General features: G+C 37.8%; 1 protein-coding gene across 1 annotated transcript in view; it reads right to left on the minus strand.

Moving 5' to 3' along the window:
- The window catches only part of MAPK1 (mitogen-activated protein kinase 1), a 35777-nt gene that overhangs the window by 3055 nt on the left and 15290 nt on the right, over window positions 1-17432 (minus strand). The window contains exons 2-8 of the mRNA XM_086761733.1: window positions 14520-14702; window positions 12569-12758; window positions 6606-6722; window positions 4671-4785; window positions 3962-4093; window positions 1829-1938; window positions 971-1098 (exon numbers count right to left, since the gene is read on the minus strand). Of these exons, the coding sequence (XP_086617859.1) occupies window positions 982-1098; window positions 1829-1938; window positions 3962-4093; window positions 4671-4785; window positions 6606-6722; window positions 12569-12758; window positions 14520-14702 (964 nt within the window). The 3' untranslated portion in view covers window positions 971-981. The remainder of the gene's footprint in view (window positions 1-970; window positions 1099-1828; window positions 1939-3961; window positions 4094-4670; window positions 4786-6605; window positions 6723-12568; window positions 12759-14519; window positions 14703-17432) is intronic.

Raw genomic sequence — 17432 nt, forward strand, 5'->3', positions numbered from 1 at the left:
AAGCTGCTACACTCTGCTATCAGGTCATGGATTTCTGGCAGTGAGGCAGTTCACTGGCTCAAAACTTAACCTTTCTGCTGGGACTGCCAACAACTGCTGCCACGGAGAAGAGCACAAAACTACTTTAAAGACCATAAAACACACCATCCAGATTAGGCTGTCTTCTTTGGTTTGTTTTTCTTTACCAGTCAAAAACTTTGATACTTTAATCTATTTGTATCACAGAAGTTTCATAAGTGTTACAAAAATTATTCATGTATGAAACCACTGAGACTTGCAAGCCTCATGGTATATGAAGACCAGTTAAAAGAGCGGGGAAAAAAAAAAGTTAGACAGTGAATATCAGCACATCACATTTTAAATGAAAATTTTAAATCTTCAAAAGATTTGGAAAATTAATCTTAACTAATTTATGAATATTTAGATACCTATTGTTTACTCACAGTATGTCAGAGGTACATAAAACTGAAGTTAAATCATACTGAAGTTTCATGTTGTTTTTTTCCCCTCCTTTTAAAATAATTTAAAGAGCTTTCGCCTCTGTACATAACATTTAAGGAAGAATTCTTTTAAAAATTTGAAGCCATATGATAAAACAGTCTGTAGTATATGAAGAACACTGCCCCCTTAAAATGTTTTTTGAATAAAACTTGCATTTCAAAGCGTTACCATAGCTTTTACTCTGAGAAGCACTATTTCAATGTAATTCTTATTCCTTACATGTAACCTAAAAACTAGGTAAACATCTCAGACAAGTGCCTGGATTCCCTGGAGACAATGTTGTAGGCAAAATGAAACTGTATCTTCAACAACAGAATAGGATTGAGGTCAAATGAATAAGCATATAATTTAACAGCTAGTTATAGTGTCAATAGAAAAGGCAAGTTCTACATTTCACTAGTGGTAACAAAGTTCCAAAATTCTTCCCCCTGCCCAAGTAGTTTCGTATTGCTGTGAGCTGTGACTTTACCTATGCACAATTTAAGATCGATATCCTGGCTGGAATCTAGCAGTTTCCTCAAAAATCAGTTCTTTCAGCTTTTCCTTCGGCAAGTCATCCAACTCCATATCAAACTTGAAGGGTGCTTCAGCTACAGGCTTAATAATATAAAGAAACATTATTACTTTTTTAATATTACTGTTCTGTTGAATTTCCTGTAGTCCTTATATGTGGAAAAAAAAAAATATCTGAAAATGCACTTCACAAAAATATCTAACACTATGCATTCTTCAAGGAAGAACTAATTCTATTAGTCCTTTCTGTGCTTGATATATATTAGTTTACCAAATGTTAAATCAAACCATAGTAAGTAGCTACTCACATCTAAACCACAAGTGAAAATATTGGTTAAAGGCTCATCGCTTACTATCTACCTGAAGAAAAATTACCTGAAACATTTGTATCTCTCAGAATAAACACACCTGTCCTTTAAGGAAAACTAGCTTATTTTCTCCTCCCCTACTTCTTCACCAAAAGTAACCGGAAATCTTATCAGAGCTGTACACTGAACTACAGCAAGTTCAGATTGGGGCGTTTTAAATGCATAATCTGATGGCAAACTCAGTTATTCTCCTCCTTTATCCCAGGCATTATGAGACACGACCATAGTGAGCTGAGCAGTTCCATTTTCGGAGGAGTACACCTTAGCACCTATTTATTGTGTTGTGCATCCAAAACGTTCTAGAACAAACAATGCAAAGTTTCAGTAAGTTGATGCAATTCATTCCTCAGCTCCGTTAGATCAGTAGAAACACTGTCCTAAAACTAATGAAGAAAATAACCTGTTACCTCATTTAATCAACATTTGCATTGTAACAATGTCTTTACCTCATCACTTGGATCATAATACTGCTCCAGATACGGATGGGCTAAAGCTTGCTCCACTTCAATCCGCTTATGAGGATTAAAGGTCAACATTTTATCCAACAAATCAAGTGCTAAGAGGGGAAAAAAGTGAGCAAGAATTTAATACACACTCCAAAGTACTAAAGTGTTTGAGCACTGATATTACACAGAAAATACACGCTACCCTAAGTTTTGTGCTTATTTCAATTCACAGCTGGAATTCCCGGGCTGTGGCAGCGGTAACAGAAGCAGCAGACTGCTTCCTACAACTTGGGCAGAGCACTTACATCTGCCCATCTTATGGGCATCCCCTGGTTACAGTTGCCCTTGGCACGATCTGGTCTAATGGAGGCACACCCGTTCAAAGGCTCTTCAGCGTCAGGATGAAGGTTGAGGGAAGAAATGCATAGAACCCCACAGTACAATCTGTTTTTAACCATGGCAGAAATTGAATAGATCAGGTTTTTATTTCATTCAAATAGATGCTTTTGATTGTTGTGCCAAAAATCCAAACCAAGAGAGAGCTTTTCTGAAATGAATCAGTAATCAAGAATACGTTCTTATTCTGAAAAGAAAACTTGGCTATTCAATGATGAAAATGTCATCCTGAAGTCATTCGGAGTTCTAGATCATCACAGTGAACTATTCTAGCATAACTTGATCCAGCAAGAGTGAGGTCTGATGAAACTACGGACAAATGCTACAAGTCAGAGTTACTGTAAATGTTCAGCTACTTTGATTGTAACACATTTTCCTTTTCCAAGAAAATAAACCAGAATTATTATAGTACCAAAAAGCCCAAAGATATTGGCAGTATCCTAAGATCCGTTCCATTTCTTCTCCTCACCACATCTTTTACGACACAGAACTTTAACAGAGGCTTCCTACTGCAAGCAAAGTAGTTTAGCTTTGCATCAGGATGAGATGCATACCAAGCATGGCAGAAGAGACAGAACTTTACCATGGCATTCAATGGCAGCTTGAAAAAGCTTCAAACTTGTACAGCAATTAACATTAAATATTTTGATGCAGTTTTCTCAACACTGAAAACTCACATGCTCACTTCTATGCTGAAGCATGTCGTGCACAATGCTTTTTACTGAAGTGACTGACAAACAGCTTTCTGAAAAACTGCTCTGTCAAAGCTACTCTGAAGATCAGATGAAAAGGTGATGCAGAACTCATGCAAACCGCACGTTCCCCCAGCAGCTAAGCAAATCAGCAATGCTACAATTGGAGCTGTCAGAAGCCCACAGTAAAAATTCTCACATTGACGAGCACTATTATAAAAACAGAACAAATCACTGCTGTTTCTCTCAATGATAAGGATAATCGGCTCTACACAGTTCCACCTGCAGAAATCAGCTTTTCCAGTCGTTCAGTACCTGCTCATATTCACTAAGACTAAATTAGACCAGTTTAAAAGAGTCACTTATGATTTGCGTCAGAGCAGGTAAAAGAGCACTGACTGTGAACACAACCACCCTTAACCTGTATGAACTAGAATTTAAAAAGCAAGTTCACAGCTATATAGCAAAACAAGATCATATTTTGCCTTATTTGTCAAGAAAGGCAATAATTATTACATTCCTTGCTTTTCTAACTTTTGCTGCACTTATCATAACTGGAATTCTTTAAGCCATATACATTTTAACCTTTCATACTGCCTAAGGACCCACACTTTGATTGAAATTATCCTGTTTGATCTAGAACTGACATGCAGTCTGCAGAAACTACACTGAGTTCAGCAATAAGCAGCTCTCTCATTTCTGATTTTAGAAACAAAGTTCAAGATTTGTTCGATGCCTATGTCAAAATCCAATGTCTATGTTTGGTACTTGAGTAATGTAGCATGCTTTCAAAGACAATAACAAGAGTCAGGATTCAGTGAAGATCAAACACACAACACATAATCTTAGCATTACTAAAAATTACTTTTAAAAGATAAGCTAGTATGAGGGTTTCATGCTGGTTTGCGACTTTATGTTAGATTTACACTGCCATTTTAAGGGATCTGCATGTTCCATTTCCAATATAAAGATAAATTCTTAGGGTGGTTTTAAAAATCCCATCCTGCCATTACTTCCTGATACAAGGTAATAGAGCATAAAATACCTTTGGGGTCAGCATTTGGAAACAGCCTGTTCCATGGTACCTTATTTTTGTGTGGTAGGGAAAGCAAGTAGTTTCTGGCCTTTAAGTTTATTATACAATTCAAATCTTCTTGAGAAGGGGATCCAAGTATACCTATTAAAAAAATACAAACAGTACTGCATTCCTATAAAAGCACATTAAACCAGTTATATCAGATTTGCTAAAACCCAACATTAAAACTGCTGGGAAGATTCCAGACTAAAGTTTTACCAGTACAGAATACCTTAGATTTATTTTTTTTTTAGAAACCTTTACTAAAAAGGTTTATGTGTTTTTTTTCTTGTAAATAAACAAGTGCATTTGAGTTTTCGACCAGTAATCTGTTTAAAAGATCCAATTAAGTGGTGCATCTATAGAATTTTTTTTAATTGACTTGGACTTAATAGCATACTTGAGCTTTTTTTTAAAAAAACAAAACAAAACAAAACCAAACATCTCTGCTGATGTAGTAAACAAATGGGTAAGTCTCCTCTAGTTACCTCCCAAATCAATGATTTGTTGTAGAAATCACTGCAGAAAAACTACAGGGAACAGATTATACACCTACAGATCTCCTTGTTATACATTGACCAACAAGAGAAAGAAATGTGTGACCAAGACCAGTCCAGCTGGTAGAAAAGATAGAGACAGACAGATGGATGTGGCAATGCTACTTTTATCTAAAGCTTACCAAGGATATGGTTCAGTTGGTCAAGGTAGTGTTTTCCTGGAAAGATAGGTCTGTTGGAGAGCATCTCTGCCAGAATGCAGCCTACTGACCAGATGTCAATAGACTTGGTGTAACCCTGCACGTAAAGCAAAAACACATTTTTGTCAAAGAAATTTTTGCATAATTGCAGCAACATGTTACTTTAGTAAATTTTGAAAGTACACACAAATAAATCTTTTTTTTTTCAGATGAGTCAAGCTTGTTCATGCTGTTTGATTTTTCTGTACAGAATGAAACAATTAAGAATTGTACATCAAAACACTACTGCGAAGGGGGAGCAGGAACTGAAGTATGGAAGACATGCTTTTCCAAAAGGATTCTCTACGTTTAGCTAAACATATTACCAACCGCACATTTTTAAGACTCCCTAATTTTACAGCAAATTTACACTAACAAATTATGGAAATAAGTTTTTCTTCTTAATTCTACAGCTCCTAACAGTATGCTAAACAGATGTGAAGAAGGCCATCCTTCTTCCTAATAGGATCTAAATACCACACAAGAAAAAAGCCTTCAGCATCCAAGGGGTGAAAGGGCAAAACAGACTGTGGTCAGCTGAGCTGTAAAACCAACAGGTGAGTAATTATTAAAGATGATGTGAGAAGGCCAACAAGTAAATGGGATATCAGAAGAATGGCACAAGTGGCCGTATTGTCACATGTATGGATGACCTGCGTTATCCATAAGAAAAGGCTTTTATTCAGAAGCACACTGGTTACACTGGTGCCCAGGTAACACAGGGGCAAGTTCACCTCAAGAACCCCTGGCCCCACAGGCTCCCTTGCCTTATGTTCCCATAGGCTGCTGCCCAGTACTCCCCCTCCCGTTAGCAGGGGGCTTCCAACAAAAGCTAACAACTTCCCTGCATCCACAGCCACCTCAGCATTGGCTTCTCAGGACATGATCACCTGAGCATTTCTTTTCAAGGCACTGTAATTCTAAAAGGAATCAGGCTACAGGCGAGGAAAATTGTAAGTTGACCACCTCTTAACAAACACACAAAATATTTTCTTGTAAAAGCTGCTGATAAATGTATGTGGGTATCCAGAAATAAGGATAAGTTGCCCTATGTTTATGGCCTCAATGTGAATTTAAAAAACAAGAAGCTGGGGGAAAAAAAAAAAAACAACCCTCAACTGGTCAGATGACTGTTTTCTAAAAGTGCATTAGACACACTATTGCCACAACAAATCAAGCCCAACAAATGAAGCAGCAATCCTACAGAAACAACAAAGTCTTCAAGGAGCACAAAACACAGACACAGATGTCAGGTAGGTATTTTGCTAACAAGCACATGGCTGTAGCAACCAATGGAAAGGTTATGAAGGACACCCATTGCTCACACCACACAGGGACTGGATACCGCTTAAAACAGGCAGATAATTCCAAGTATAAAAAAAACCCAAGGGGATTACTTCATTAAGACTATGGGAATGTAATTAAGATTGACACACAACAAAGATCACATGCCTTCAGAATCAGATTCACCCTCATTATACGTTCTAAACCTAAATCACAACGTCAAGATAACGTTAATGCAACATTTGCAAAGCCCTGATGGAGACAATAGTAAAACACTCTCATCGCTCGTACTTCTTCCCATCAAATGCTTTTCCACAAAACAGGACAGAAGTTTCACGATTGGCAAAGAACTGGACACACGGGAGTTCATCATGCACACATTTACTCAGTTGTAGTATCCAGGAATTGTATCTGGAACCACAAATTTATTGCAAGTCGATAGCTGTACTGCAAATCCATTACCACATGTCCTCAAGACTACGCATGCATTCTGATCCTAAAAACACAGAAGGGGAGGGAAGGGGAAGCAAAATTGGTCCTCACAAGTGAATAACCAGCAACAGAAGCACCACAGCAGTGCACTATGGTTCTTACCTTAGAATTCAGCATGATTTCAGGAGCCCTGTACCAACGTGTGGCCACGTATTCTGTCAAGAAACCTGTGTGATCATGATCTGGATCTGCAACACGAGCCAGTCCAAAGTCACAAATCTGGTTTTAAAGAAAAAAATAAATAAATAAATTAGACATACAGCTTCCAATACTACATTAGTAATTCACCCTTCCTCAACCCATGACGCAACACCTACAATACAGGGAGGGTAACCTATGTTTTTAGAAACAAATTACTGCATGAAGGTTAAGAAAAACGTTTTGCATTAAGTACAAGGAGTATCTGATTAGGCCATGCAGGGGCCAAGAAGAATAAATGGTTTGGGAAAGAAAGATGTTCCTGCTGTACAATTTATGCTCCACTTATTTAACACCTTCCCTGCCAGATAGGTGGCAAGATATATTGCTCCAGCCTGTTATTAGAAATTTACCAGAAAACTAAAAGGAAATAGATTAAGATTTCCAGAAAACAAAATTATGGACCAACACATTTGTAGCAATGTTCAATACCCCTTTTTACAAAGGCTACCATCATAACTGCATTGCTGCATGAGAAACATCCTATCCAATGATGAGATAATGGTAGACTGGAAAGATTATAGGTTGCTGAAGGAAGCATGAGCTTAAAAAAAAAAAACACAAGAAAATATTTCTCAACCCTGTATCAGGAAAATTATTTTATCTAATCATGAAAAGAAAAACAAACTCTGATCTAGACTAGTGAGATTAGCAAAAAGGAAAAAAGTGTTTTTATGTGTTCCCTGGTAAGGAGGCTCCACAGCTTTCAAAGCTATTTAGTGTCCTCTCTTCAGAGATTAATTAAGAAAACTGAAAATGTGAAGAAAGACAGTATCCTAGAGTACAGCAGCTGTTCCTTTCTTACCTTCCAAAAGGTAAATGGAGAGCTTGTTGAGTGGCACGTTAGACACACTCATACACTTGTGCTACACCAAACAAATACCAGTTTATGATAACAATCAACTTCCACACAAAGTGTATTTGCATGAAAGAATATCTCCTCTCAGGAAAACAAAGCATCAGATATAGAGGTAGCAGTAGGAGGTTCCTCTGATGCACACGTTTTATAACGGTTTACTATTTGACAGTTAATTGTGTACACTGAAGCAATAATATGTTGTAGTCAATAAGACTGCAATGGATAATCCTAACAAAACCGCAGAAACCTCCTTGTACCCTGGCAACCTACTCCTTTATTTTCCGGGAGGGCCAGCCTGGGAAACAACTGACAGATCAGTTAAGATCAGCCGACTAAAAGCTACATCTGAAAGACAATATTCAGCTGACTGTTAAACAGAGGGACTGAAGAAAAGGCAATGACGAAATTCATAAACCAGGCTGCATGGGATCACACCTCTGACTTTAGCTACATATTTTTTAAAAAGCCCCAAAGCCTGAATCCTTAGAAAACAAAACCAAAAAGAACCCTGTTAAGCATGTCAAGGTTTTCCCAGGCTATGGCAACAGAGCAGCTGCCTTATGTGCAATTAGCAGCTTACATAAAGAGAATCAGAACAAATAATCAGAAGAGTCTCCTGTAAAGACAGAAGCGAAGAAACTGTACAGGACAGCTTTACAGCTTCAGAAAATAATTACGCAGGCAGATGAAATTGTTGTAATCTCTTTCTCCTAACCTCAGAAAAAAAGCTAGATAAGACTACAGGCAAGGGGCCTCGTGCAGAATGACAGGACTACAGACAAGCAAAGTGCTATGATTTGTTATTTTTACGACAAAAGAAAAAAGACACTCTCGTGGCCGCAGTGAGGAGAAAGAACTGAATTACAGAAGGTGTCTGTGAATCTCTCAGCTCAAGTAGAAAAATGCACATGGGATGGCAAGGAAGATTAATGACAAAGAGAGCTCATTAAAATGACAAAAATCTCCTACTGACTAGGGCTGAAACAGGTTAAGCACAAAAGAAGAAACACCATTAGTGAGAAAGGCACCAAGGTTGAAGCTGCAAGAAAGAGGCTTTTGGCTGTGTTTTCACCAGCTGCAGAGCTGACCAGGAGCGCTAGCAGGGCGGAATAGAGAAGCTGGAGAGGCCAGCTCTCTGCATCAAGTCCCTGGTGCAAAGGACGGAGCACAGAGACTGCCTGTACCCTGCTGAGGACAGCTCTTGCCCTGTGGCAACAGAACACGTTTAACAAAGCTGCCACCCTATTTAGACGGGGCAAAAAAAAAAAAAAAAAAAAAAAAAAAAAATCTGAGTCCACTACGCCTGTTCAAATAATAATTGGTAGAGTCAAAGCACCAGAAGGAGGTAGGCCTCTCAATCGGAACAAAAACAAAAGAAAGAGTCCGTGAGAGCAACACAATGGCAGGCAAAATTTTCTTGGCACTTTGACTAAGTCATAGCAGAATAAAAGGCTGCATAAGGAAAGACCCAGGTATGTTCAGTCAGTGCTATATGCCTTGGAGACACAGAACAGATGCTACTAAGAGAGAAGGGATAACTTACCCACTAAATAAATAAATAAATAAATATAATGCCAGCATCCTATTTATATATTTAGCTTCCACTTCTTGAAAACAATGTTCTTGTAATCATTATCAGGTATGCTTTTCCTCTTTTCATTTTTTTTTCTTTTTTTTTTTTAAAAAAAAAAAAAAGATGGCTTTAAATTGGATGAAGCTATCAAGCAGATGGGAAGATTTGAGGATCATGTACATATGACCATTTACTAAGCAAATGAAATTACACCCAGTAGCAGCACTACTAACACACAGAAACATCTGAAGTTGTATGACTGAGTAGTCTGTGCGTGTACACGTACATATTTGTATAAAAGGAAAAGGAGAGGCTTCCATTAAGTTTAATTGTTAATAGTAAAATTGAGCTGAAACAGTTGCATCTCTGGAGTAATTGGTAAAATCCTGAAACAAACCCTCTCTCATCACCTTCCTTTCAAGCCTATCAAAGTATCTAACAATTCTTCCATGTTTAACACTTGGAATTGTGCACAACTTATAAAAAATATTGCTATAGCGTCTTAATGTTTCAACCAAGTCAAAGGAGTAGATTTGCAGCTAGAGTAACCTGGTACAGCAAAGACACTCCAACATACTAGTTGCGAATCTGTTTAAAATAGCATTGACCTTATTTGCTGAAATATTAAGGCCACTGGCCTAGGCAAATGATCCATTCATGATAGTTTTATGTAACTTATTTAGTTTACAAAACTACAAAATCAGTCAAATTGTTGGATGCAGATAATCATGGACCCATGTTACAATATTTTCAAAAATGTTAGATACTATTTTAGAGTATATTCCAGCCTGCAGCACGCCAGTATACATTGATCTCGTTCACGGGAAAGAGGCCAGGCTGCAAAAGAGAAGACCGGTGTCTTTATTACCCAGGACTCTCACTGGAGAGAGATCCCAAGGTAGTAGTTTTCATGGAATCTCAAATCTAATATTTCACTGAAAATACATAACAACAGACAGTAGTTAAGTCAAAGGATGTACTTCCACAAACTTGCATTCACTATGTGAGAAGTTATATTTACGGTCTCGTTTAAGTCTGCAGCACAGCCAGCTTTAGGTTCTGCACTTCTGCCCGGAACCTTTCAGCTGCTTAGGACAAGCTATAGGGCTCACAGACAAACTGTGTCAGTAGACACTCATACATTTACTTCCCGGAAATGGAATCTATGATCCAGAGGTCAAGATCATGTTTAGAGTAGAAGAAAGAAGCAGCTCTTGTTACAATCTGTAGTAGACTGAGCTCCAGAAGAGATCAACAGCACCATCTCATAATGCCACTAAAGAAAGAAGTAACAGCATTACCACTGAAGATGAACCAACTTTCTATTTTCCTTCTTCCGAAAGTGTGATTTTAAGCTGTTCATTTTCACAGAAGGCTGTGTTTTGAGTGTATGTACAATAGCCAACTTTGTAAGCATGCACATGTACATAGCTGACACACAGACTTGCAGAACAGCCCTAAAAGAAACAAGTTAGTACAAGTTCAGCATTCATCAGACAAGGCCTAACATGCACTAGTTTTCTCTCCAATTCTGTTGTTTAAACTTTAGATGTGGTATTAATACAACACCAGAGCTCCCTTTAGGTTATGAAAAAGCATGTGCTCCGTCACACAGACTACTGTATTCTGCACTAGAAAGCACATATTGCAGTGGCATGCTGGTTTTAAAATCTTACAAAGAAACTGGAACAGTACTCACTGAGGTCACGCTGTATTATTTTGCCATACAGTGAGCTTATTTTCCTTTTCACGACCATCTTACTTGTTTTAAAACATTGCCTTTTATTATTTTATTGCCTTTAACTGCACATAACACAAAGCTACACTCAAACTGTTCTTTCCTCCTTCTATTGCAGTCGTCAGATTTTACTCCATTTCTTTCAGGAAGGGAGTAATGCCTTGAAGGGATCTGATGTAATAACAGCTGCTGAAATCCCACAGCAAGAGGCAGCGGTGACCGCTCCAGCAGTGACATGCGCTAGGAAAAGCTGACAAGTAGCAGTGGGAAGGTAAAGCAACTGATCATGTAGCCAGTACTTAGAATGGACCAGCACATGAACAGCAAGGACTTTCCTTGTAATTCTGACAAACTTGTACTGGTTTGCATTTTGAAGAGGGTATTTTTCGTTCGTTCTGAGCTTTTTTTTTAAATGAGAAAGCTCAAGCTAGTATAAAAACCAAAGTGTAATTAGGTATGCACAGTATGCAATACAGTTGTACCGTGTCAGATCAAAGTAATGTAAGCTCCGTAATCTCACTCCATGAGCGGCCAACAGCAAACACATAACGAAGTGTAAAAGGGAACATACTCCAATACTGCTCTCCTAGTCTCTCTCATCTTCCATGGATTTGGCACCATGGGAGCCTAAACCAGAGCTAGCATTAAACAGCTTTTTTTTCCTACTAACTAGCTTGCTGGTTTTTTTAAGTCACATTATCTGTAGTATCTACAGTGCTCTGCGGTACCAAATTCCACAGCTTAACAATGCTGCAAAGTAACTACGATGTCCTTTCACCCTGAGCATGCCACCTGCTCCTTTCATTCCCCGCCCCGCCTTTTAATAGGTAAAGACAGTCAACAACTGTTCTCTATTCACCCTCCCTATGCCACTAACAATTTCATTAGATTCTATTGTATTTTTTCTTTTCCTTAAGCATTATCTTCCAGCAGAGAAGATCGAGGCTAAATAGTTCTTCCTGATATGGAGATAAGTTCTTTGAAGTCCTGGTCTCCCCATTTTAAAAGGACATCATAGGGAGAAGTGCAATAACTAGGATCACACAAAACTGAAGGCTCAAAAACAACAGAAAGTTACAGAATGGCATGTTTTCTATTTTATTCCCTATTTCTGTTCTAATTCTTCACACCTGGTTTGTTTTACTGAATGCCACTAAGCATTGAACTGACATTTTCCAAGAATCATAACAGCTCTAAGATCATCCTTCTGTAGTAACTAGTAGAACCCACCACTGGAAAAGTAAAGTAGGAACCTTCTCTCTCCAAGTAATTCCTGTGCATTTCATCAGCACTGAATTTCACATGCCATTTCAGTTGGCCACTAATACGAACTCCTTTTCCAACACTGGACAATTAACAGTTTAAACACGGAGAAACCAAGACTTGAAATATACACAGTTTGAATTTACTGTCTAGGTACAATTGTGCTTCAGATAAGTATTTTCACCTAGCTTTCAAAGAGGCTGTTTCAAAGTCAGCCTCCAGATGGAAACAGTGATGCACTCATTAACATAGTCTAACAAGGACTTCTCAGTCACTCAAATCTTAACAATTGTTTTATCAAAACCAATAATTTTTTTAGCAATCTTTCCGGGATAAAAATAACATTAATCCCCAGTAACAAAATCACATTCATGGTTATAGCAGGTAGTTTATGAAGACCATGGGAATACGACTTGTAAGACATTTCAGCTAACCTTGAGATCACAAGTGGTGTTCAGCAGCAAATTCGAAGGTTTGAGGTCACGATGAAGCACATTGGCTGAATGGATATATTTTAACCCTCTCAGAATCTGGTAAAGGAAGTAACAAATGTGGTCGTTGCTGAGGTGTTGAGTCTTTAAGAGCTTGTAAAGATCTGTCTCCATAAGATCTTGCACAATGTATCTGTCAGGCATTAGATGTAAGGCAGCAAAACAAATGCGCAGTCGTGTGAGACATCAATATATAGTACCAGATAAAACTTCCATAACTGTTTTTCTCTTATTTGTCTGTTTCATGACAATTATGAAACTATGTAGTTGCTTCTTACTTTACAAGTTTTGAATCAAATCAGTCTTGTTACATGATGCAGCCCTGTACAGAGTTAAGAGGCATTAGCACGTGGTTCTCTCAAGTTAATCATCATAAATCTCTATTTCTTTATATTAGAGCCTGATTTTTATTAGAATCTTAATATGATCAGATTCCTATCCTGCTTGCCAAGAAATAGAGATTGTTTTTTAGTTTAATGAGTAATAAGCTTCTGAACTACTTGCTTCCAGTTCCATAAAAGCATGAAGGTAGAAGATCTGAGCATTTCTGATCGGTCTTCTCTGCCACCTCTCCACTTCAAAAATTCAGCTGTTGTTCTCCTTTACTATATATTTATTATGCTACATTGAACATAACAGTCCTTTGCTTCCCAAAATTAAATCCTAATATTTTCAGTCAGATTATTTTTTTTTGTAAGATTGGAATGAACAAATAAAAGAGATTTTTTTCCTGCTCTGGCAAGAATGAGTTAAGTAAAATTTTCTTCTCCCTTGATTCAATTTGGCTGCAAAACCCTTGGGGTGTAGTTCCACGATCACTTTTCACCGAAATAGGATTTCATGAAAACACACTACTATTGCCATTCCAGTTGGGCGTTCCCATCCTCTCCGCTGGGTATTCAGATCGGATCACACAACTAGGACATCTTTTTTACAGGCAGCACGCGCTTACATTAGTCAAAATGGCCACAGAAATGCAACCTCAGAATCCCACATAAGACTGATTGAACTCAAATAATATATTGATAATTTATGAAGTGAAGACTTTTGACCCAATGTTTTAGGTCAGAATTCAGTTTAGGTTATTCACTCACTGAGGGCAGAATTCAATTTCTGCCTGCCTGCACTTCTGCCTTTACTGGGCAGACATCTGTGAGGACCTGCAAAACCAAGAGGAACCAATGCACGCGGACTTGGGGACATTAAGCTGGTTGACTCTAAACTAGGCCTCATATCTCAGGTAGAGTTTCCCAGCTAAGACTGATTCATACGTTAGATATCCACATGCAGTCTTATCTACACAAAGCCAAATTTCCAGTGAAAGAACAATTAGTGCAACAAAAAGGTCAGATTTGCATATATTAATCAAGCATGTTTACCTGCCCATGTGCAGTTTCAGACTTGTCACATATGCAGGAAGCACTGCAAAACAGAGCTGTGTTTTGCTTTATCTTAATTTCCTCCCCCCTGCCCAAGATGTATCCATTCTACCCTTTAAGAAAATTTTAGACAATTGAAGCAGAGTCTGACCATTTCATTTTCTCCTCAAAGCAACCAGTTCTAACAATAACTCTACTAAGAGCAAACACAGTTTCAGGATTAAGTGACTAAACTAAATAATCTCTACAACGTTGAGTTCTTTTACTTGGAAGACAGAAATTAACATTTTTTTTCTTTTCCTGAAAAAGAACAAACAAAACTAGCGTTCACCAACATACCAAGTCTATGCATCTATAAACCTATCAGACACGATGAACTTCCCTTTCAATTTACAATAACAGAAGCCAATTTTTATTAAAATTTAGTAAGGAAGAGGATGAAAAGGAAGAAATAATCAAAACAGAAAAGACGACAATCAGAACACACAGAATAACTTAAAATTTTGAAAGGATACACATCTTTCATTTGTTCAATAGTCGGAGCTCTGATAATATCATTTATTCCAATAATATTCTCATGCCTGAAGCGCAGTAGGATCTTAATCTCTCTCAGAGTTCTCTGGCAGTACGTCTGATGCTCAAAAGGACTGATTTTTTTAATAGCAACTCGAACTTTGTTGACGTTATCATAGGCAGAACTAGAAGAGAATCAACAACATTAGTTAGAAAGAATATTAAATTCATTCAATTCAGAAAGAAAGAATGCAAATTCAACGGAATATAGGGGCATCGCATTTGTTTTAAGCGTATCTTTCATTCTGATGAACAGACAAAATACTGTTGTACTATCACCAGCTTATTTGGGTATCTGTAAGTCATAGTTTTCCCACCTGACTTCGAGTTTGCTGATTCTCAGATACCTGAGGAAAAAAAAATATTAAACTTCTTTATCAGCCTGTGGAACAAACGAGTTTGAGTCTTTCTCTATATGCTGTAATCAAGAAGAAGTCTGAGAGAAGAAGTTCATCTTGAGTGAAGCCGTTCACTCTGGGGCACAGAAAAGCCTTCAGAAATCATCTTTCAAGCAGCAGAACTCCACATCCCATGTCTAACTCCTGCAAGTAATTCCAGTTGCCGCAACCTTTTACCCCTCCATCGAGCTACGCTGTCGGCACCTCCATGAAGAACAGACATAGAACAAAAGGGAGGGAGAACTTGTGAGAACACCTTTCCCAGTTCAATGCCAAAGACAACAGAGCTTGCGAAGAGAAAGGACGTATTCAGCTTCACACATGAAGCAAAAGCAAGCAGCAGTACAATGAGGTAATTGGTGACGGTGACCCACATCAACGAACGCGCTGGCTGCTACACGTACAGTACTGTCATTTCAGAAGCTCAGAACAGGATTCCCAGCTATACCAATAAAGCAGACTTAGTATTTCTGTCCAAAATGCCTACAGATTTATGAAGAATATCACAACCTGAGCCTAGAAAAAAGGGTCAGTAAAACACATACAATTCTCTAAAATTTGCACTCGGGTTATTATTTAGTAAGAATGTTATCAATTCTATCAAATTTCAGAATGTTTTCTACAGTTTTGCTTATATGAATGAAAAAGTACCTCATTATAATAATTCCTCTTTGAATTAAAAGTATATAGTAATTTAATTAATTAGAATTTAAATGCGTATAAATTATTCTTGTTCCTTTCAAACTTTTTTTGCTCACTACTGAATGGTTTGGAAATTAAAAAATAATCAAGCCTACATTTAAACATTTCTGTCAGCTTCAACTATTTCATGTAAAAATATAAACATACTAGCCAAACGGGCTTTACATCCCACCAACCTTTTATAATTGAGTCCCAAAACATTATTTGAAACTCTCTTAATTGGCCTTACTCTGCTGAGATGTCCAGGTACCTGGTGATGAGGAAAAGCAGGATGAGATTTGAAAATCCAATTCAAAAAGGAGACCAAAAAGGAATTCAAATACCTGGCCATGCCAAGGTTCTTCTGCGACTAAGCAGAAGTGCAACAAGGCGTTTTTGAGACAGCACTGTTACCACTGCATGCAGAAGTGTTTAACATTTCTCACTTTCATTATTAAAAATGCCATAGAATTGGTGCTGCCAGTAAGAGCTCCATACAGCTCATGCCTATGTAGTGACATCCTTTTTGCATTGCTTTTCTGCAGAATCGCTTTGACTGTCTGCACCCGTAACTCCGGTCTGTAACCACAGACAGACTACACAATTTATTTGCCTCCAGAAACACCGAACTCAAATGCTCCACAGCGTGCTTTGAAATTCCACAGCTAAGAAGGTATTCATTACTACTGTTGCTCTTACATATGTATAGATAACACATTAGCAGCTCATCAGTCCCAAAATAGATCATAACAAAGTCCCACAAGTGGAACTTGGCATAGCCTTCAAGAGCACTCCATCTACAGTAATTTTCTTAGCTAATCAGTTAATCACCTGCGGTGTTTACAATACACCAGTCAGGTAAGTCACAAGAAGAAAACAAAACTAGAAATAATTCTGAAGGATGAACAACCTGTACTTGGGAAAGAACTGAAAGAATCCTATGGATCATTTTATCGCTATAAACAAACCTCCTACCTCCTGCTTTCTACTGACTTAAGCATATTTTTTTCTCCCACAATGCCAAATCTTACGTCCTTTCCAAGTACTGGACAGCAGCAGCTATGCAGAGCGGAAAAAGGCAAAGTACCAACATTTACCAATTGATGCTGCCTAAATAATAGCTCCTGTCTCTTACAATATTCAATAAATCTCTAAGTTATTGCTTCTCAAGCAAAGGTTGGTTATTGATCAAAAATACACATCCATCTTCCCTGCTACAGATTCCATTAACTTGGATCCATCAATTAAATAGATTAAAAAGATTTCCTCTCTTGTAGCTGCTTCATTTATAGTTTTGAAGCTTTTTCTCAGCAAAAGGTTTATGCTGTTATTTAAAAAAGGATGGGTAATTCTGCTTTCAGATGGTTCAACTATAAAACAGATGATTCAGTGTGGAAAAAAGCTGACTATTTGCAGTAAAGATGCAATCAATTTCCTCTCCAGTGTACATTCTACATACAGTCATTTTCTGTTCGTATCAGAAGATCTCACCTCACCAATGTAGCCAAGCAGGCATTGCTGTTACCACTGCAAAGCCTCAGCTAAGGAGAGCAAAACCTGAATACTACTGAGTTGAAACATTACAGGGGACACTAGATTTATTCCTGTTTTCACACTTGCTGAAATGCAAGCTTTTCTGTAACTTGATTAAACATATGAAAGATTCTCTGTACTTCTATGATCAAGAAGCTAATCATACAAGTAGTTAGGTACAGTTCCTTATGCATAATATCTTAAATATCATGTGTAATACAGACGCACAGAGCGACCGTAATA

The sequence above is a fragment of the Chlamydotis macqueenii genome, chromosome 17 (genome assembly GCF_036417535.1).
Source record: "Chlamydotis macqueenii isolate bChlMac1 chromosome 17, bChlMac1.mat, whole genome shotgun sequence".
NCBI lineage: Eukaryota > Metazoa > Chordata > Aves > Otidiformes > Otididae > Chlamydotis > Chlamydotis macqueenii.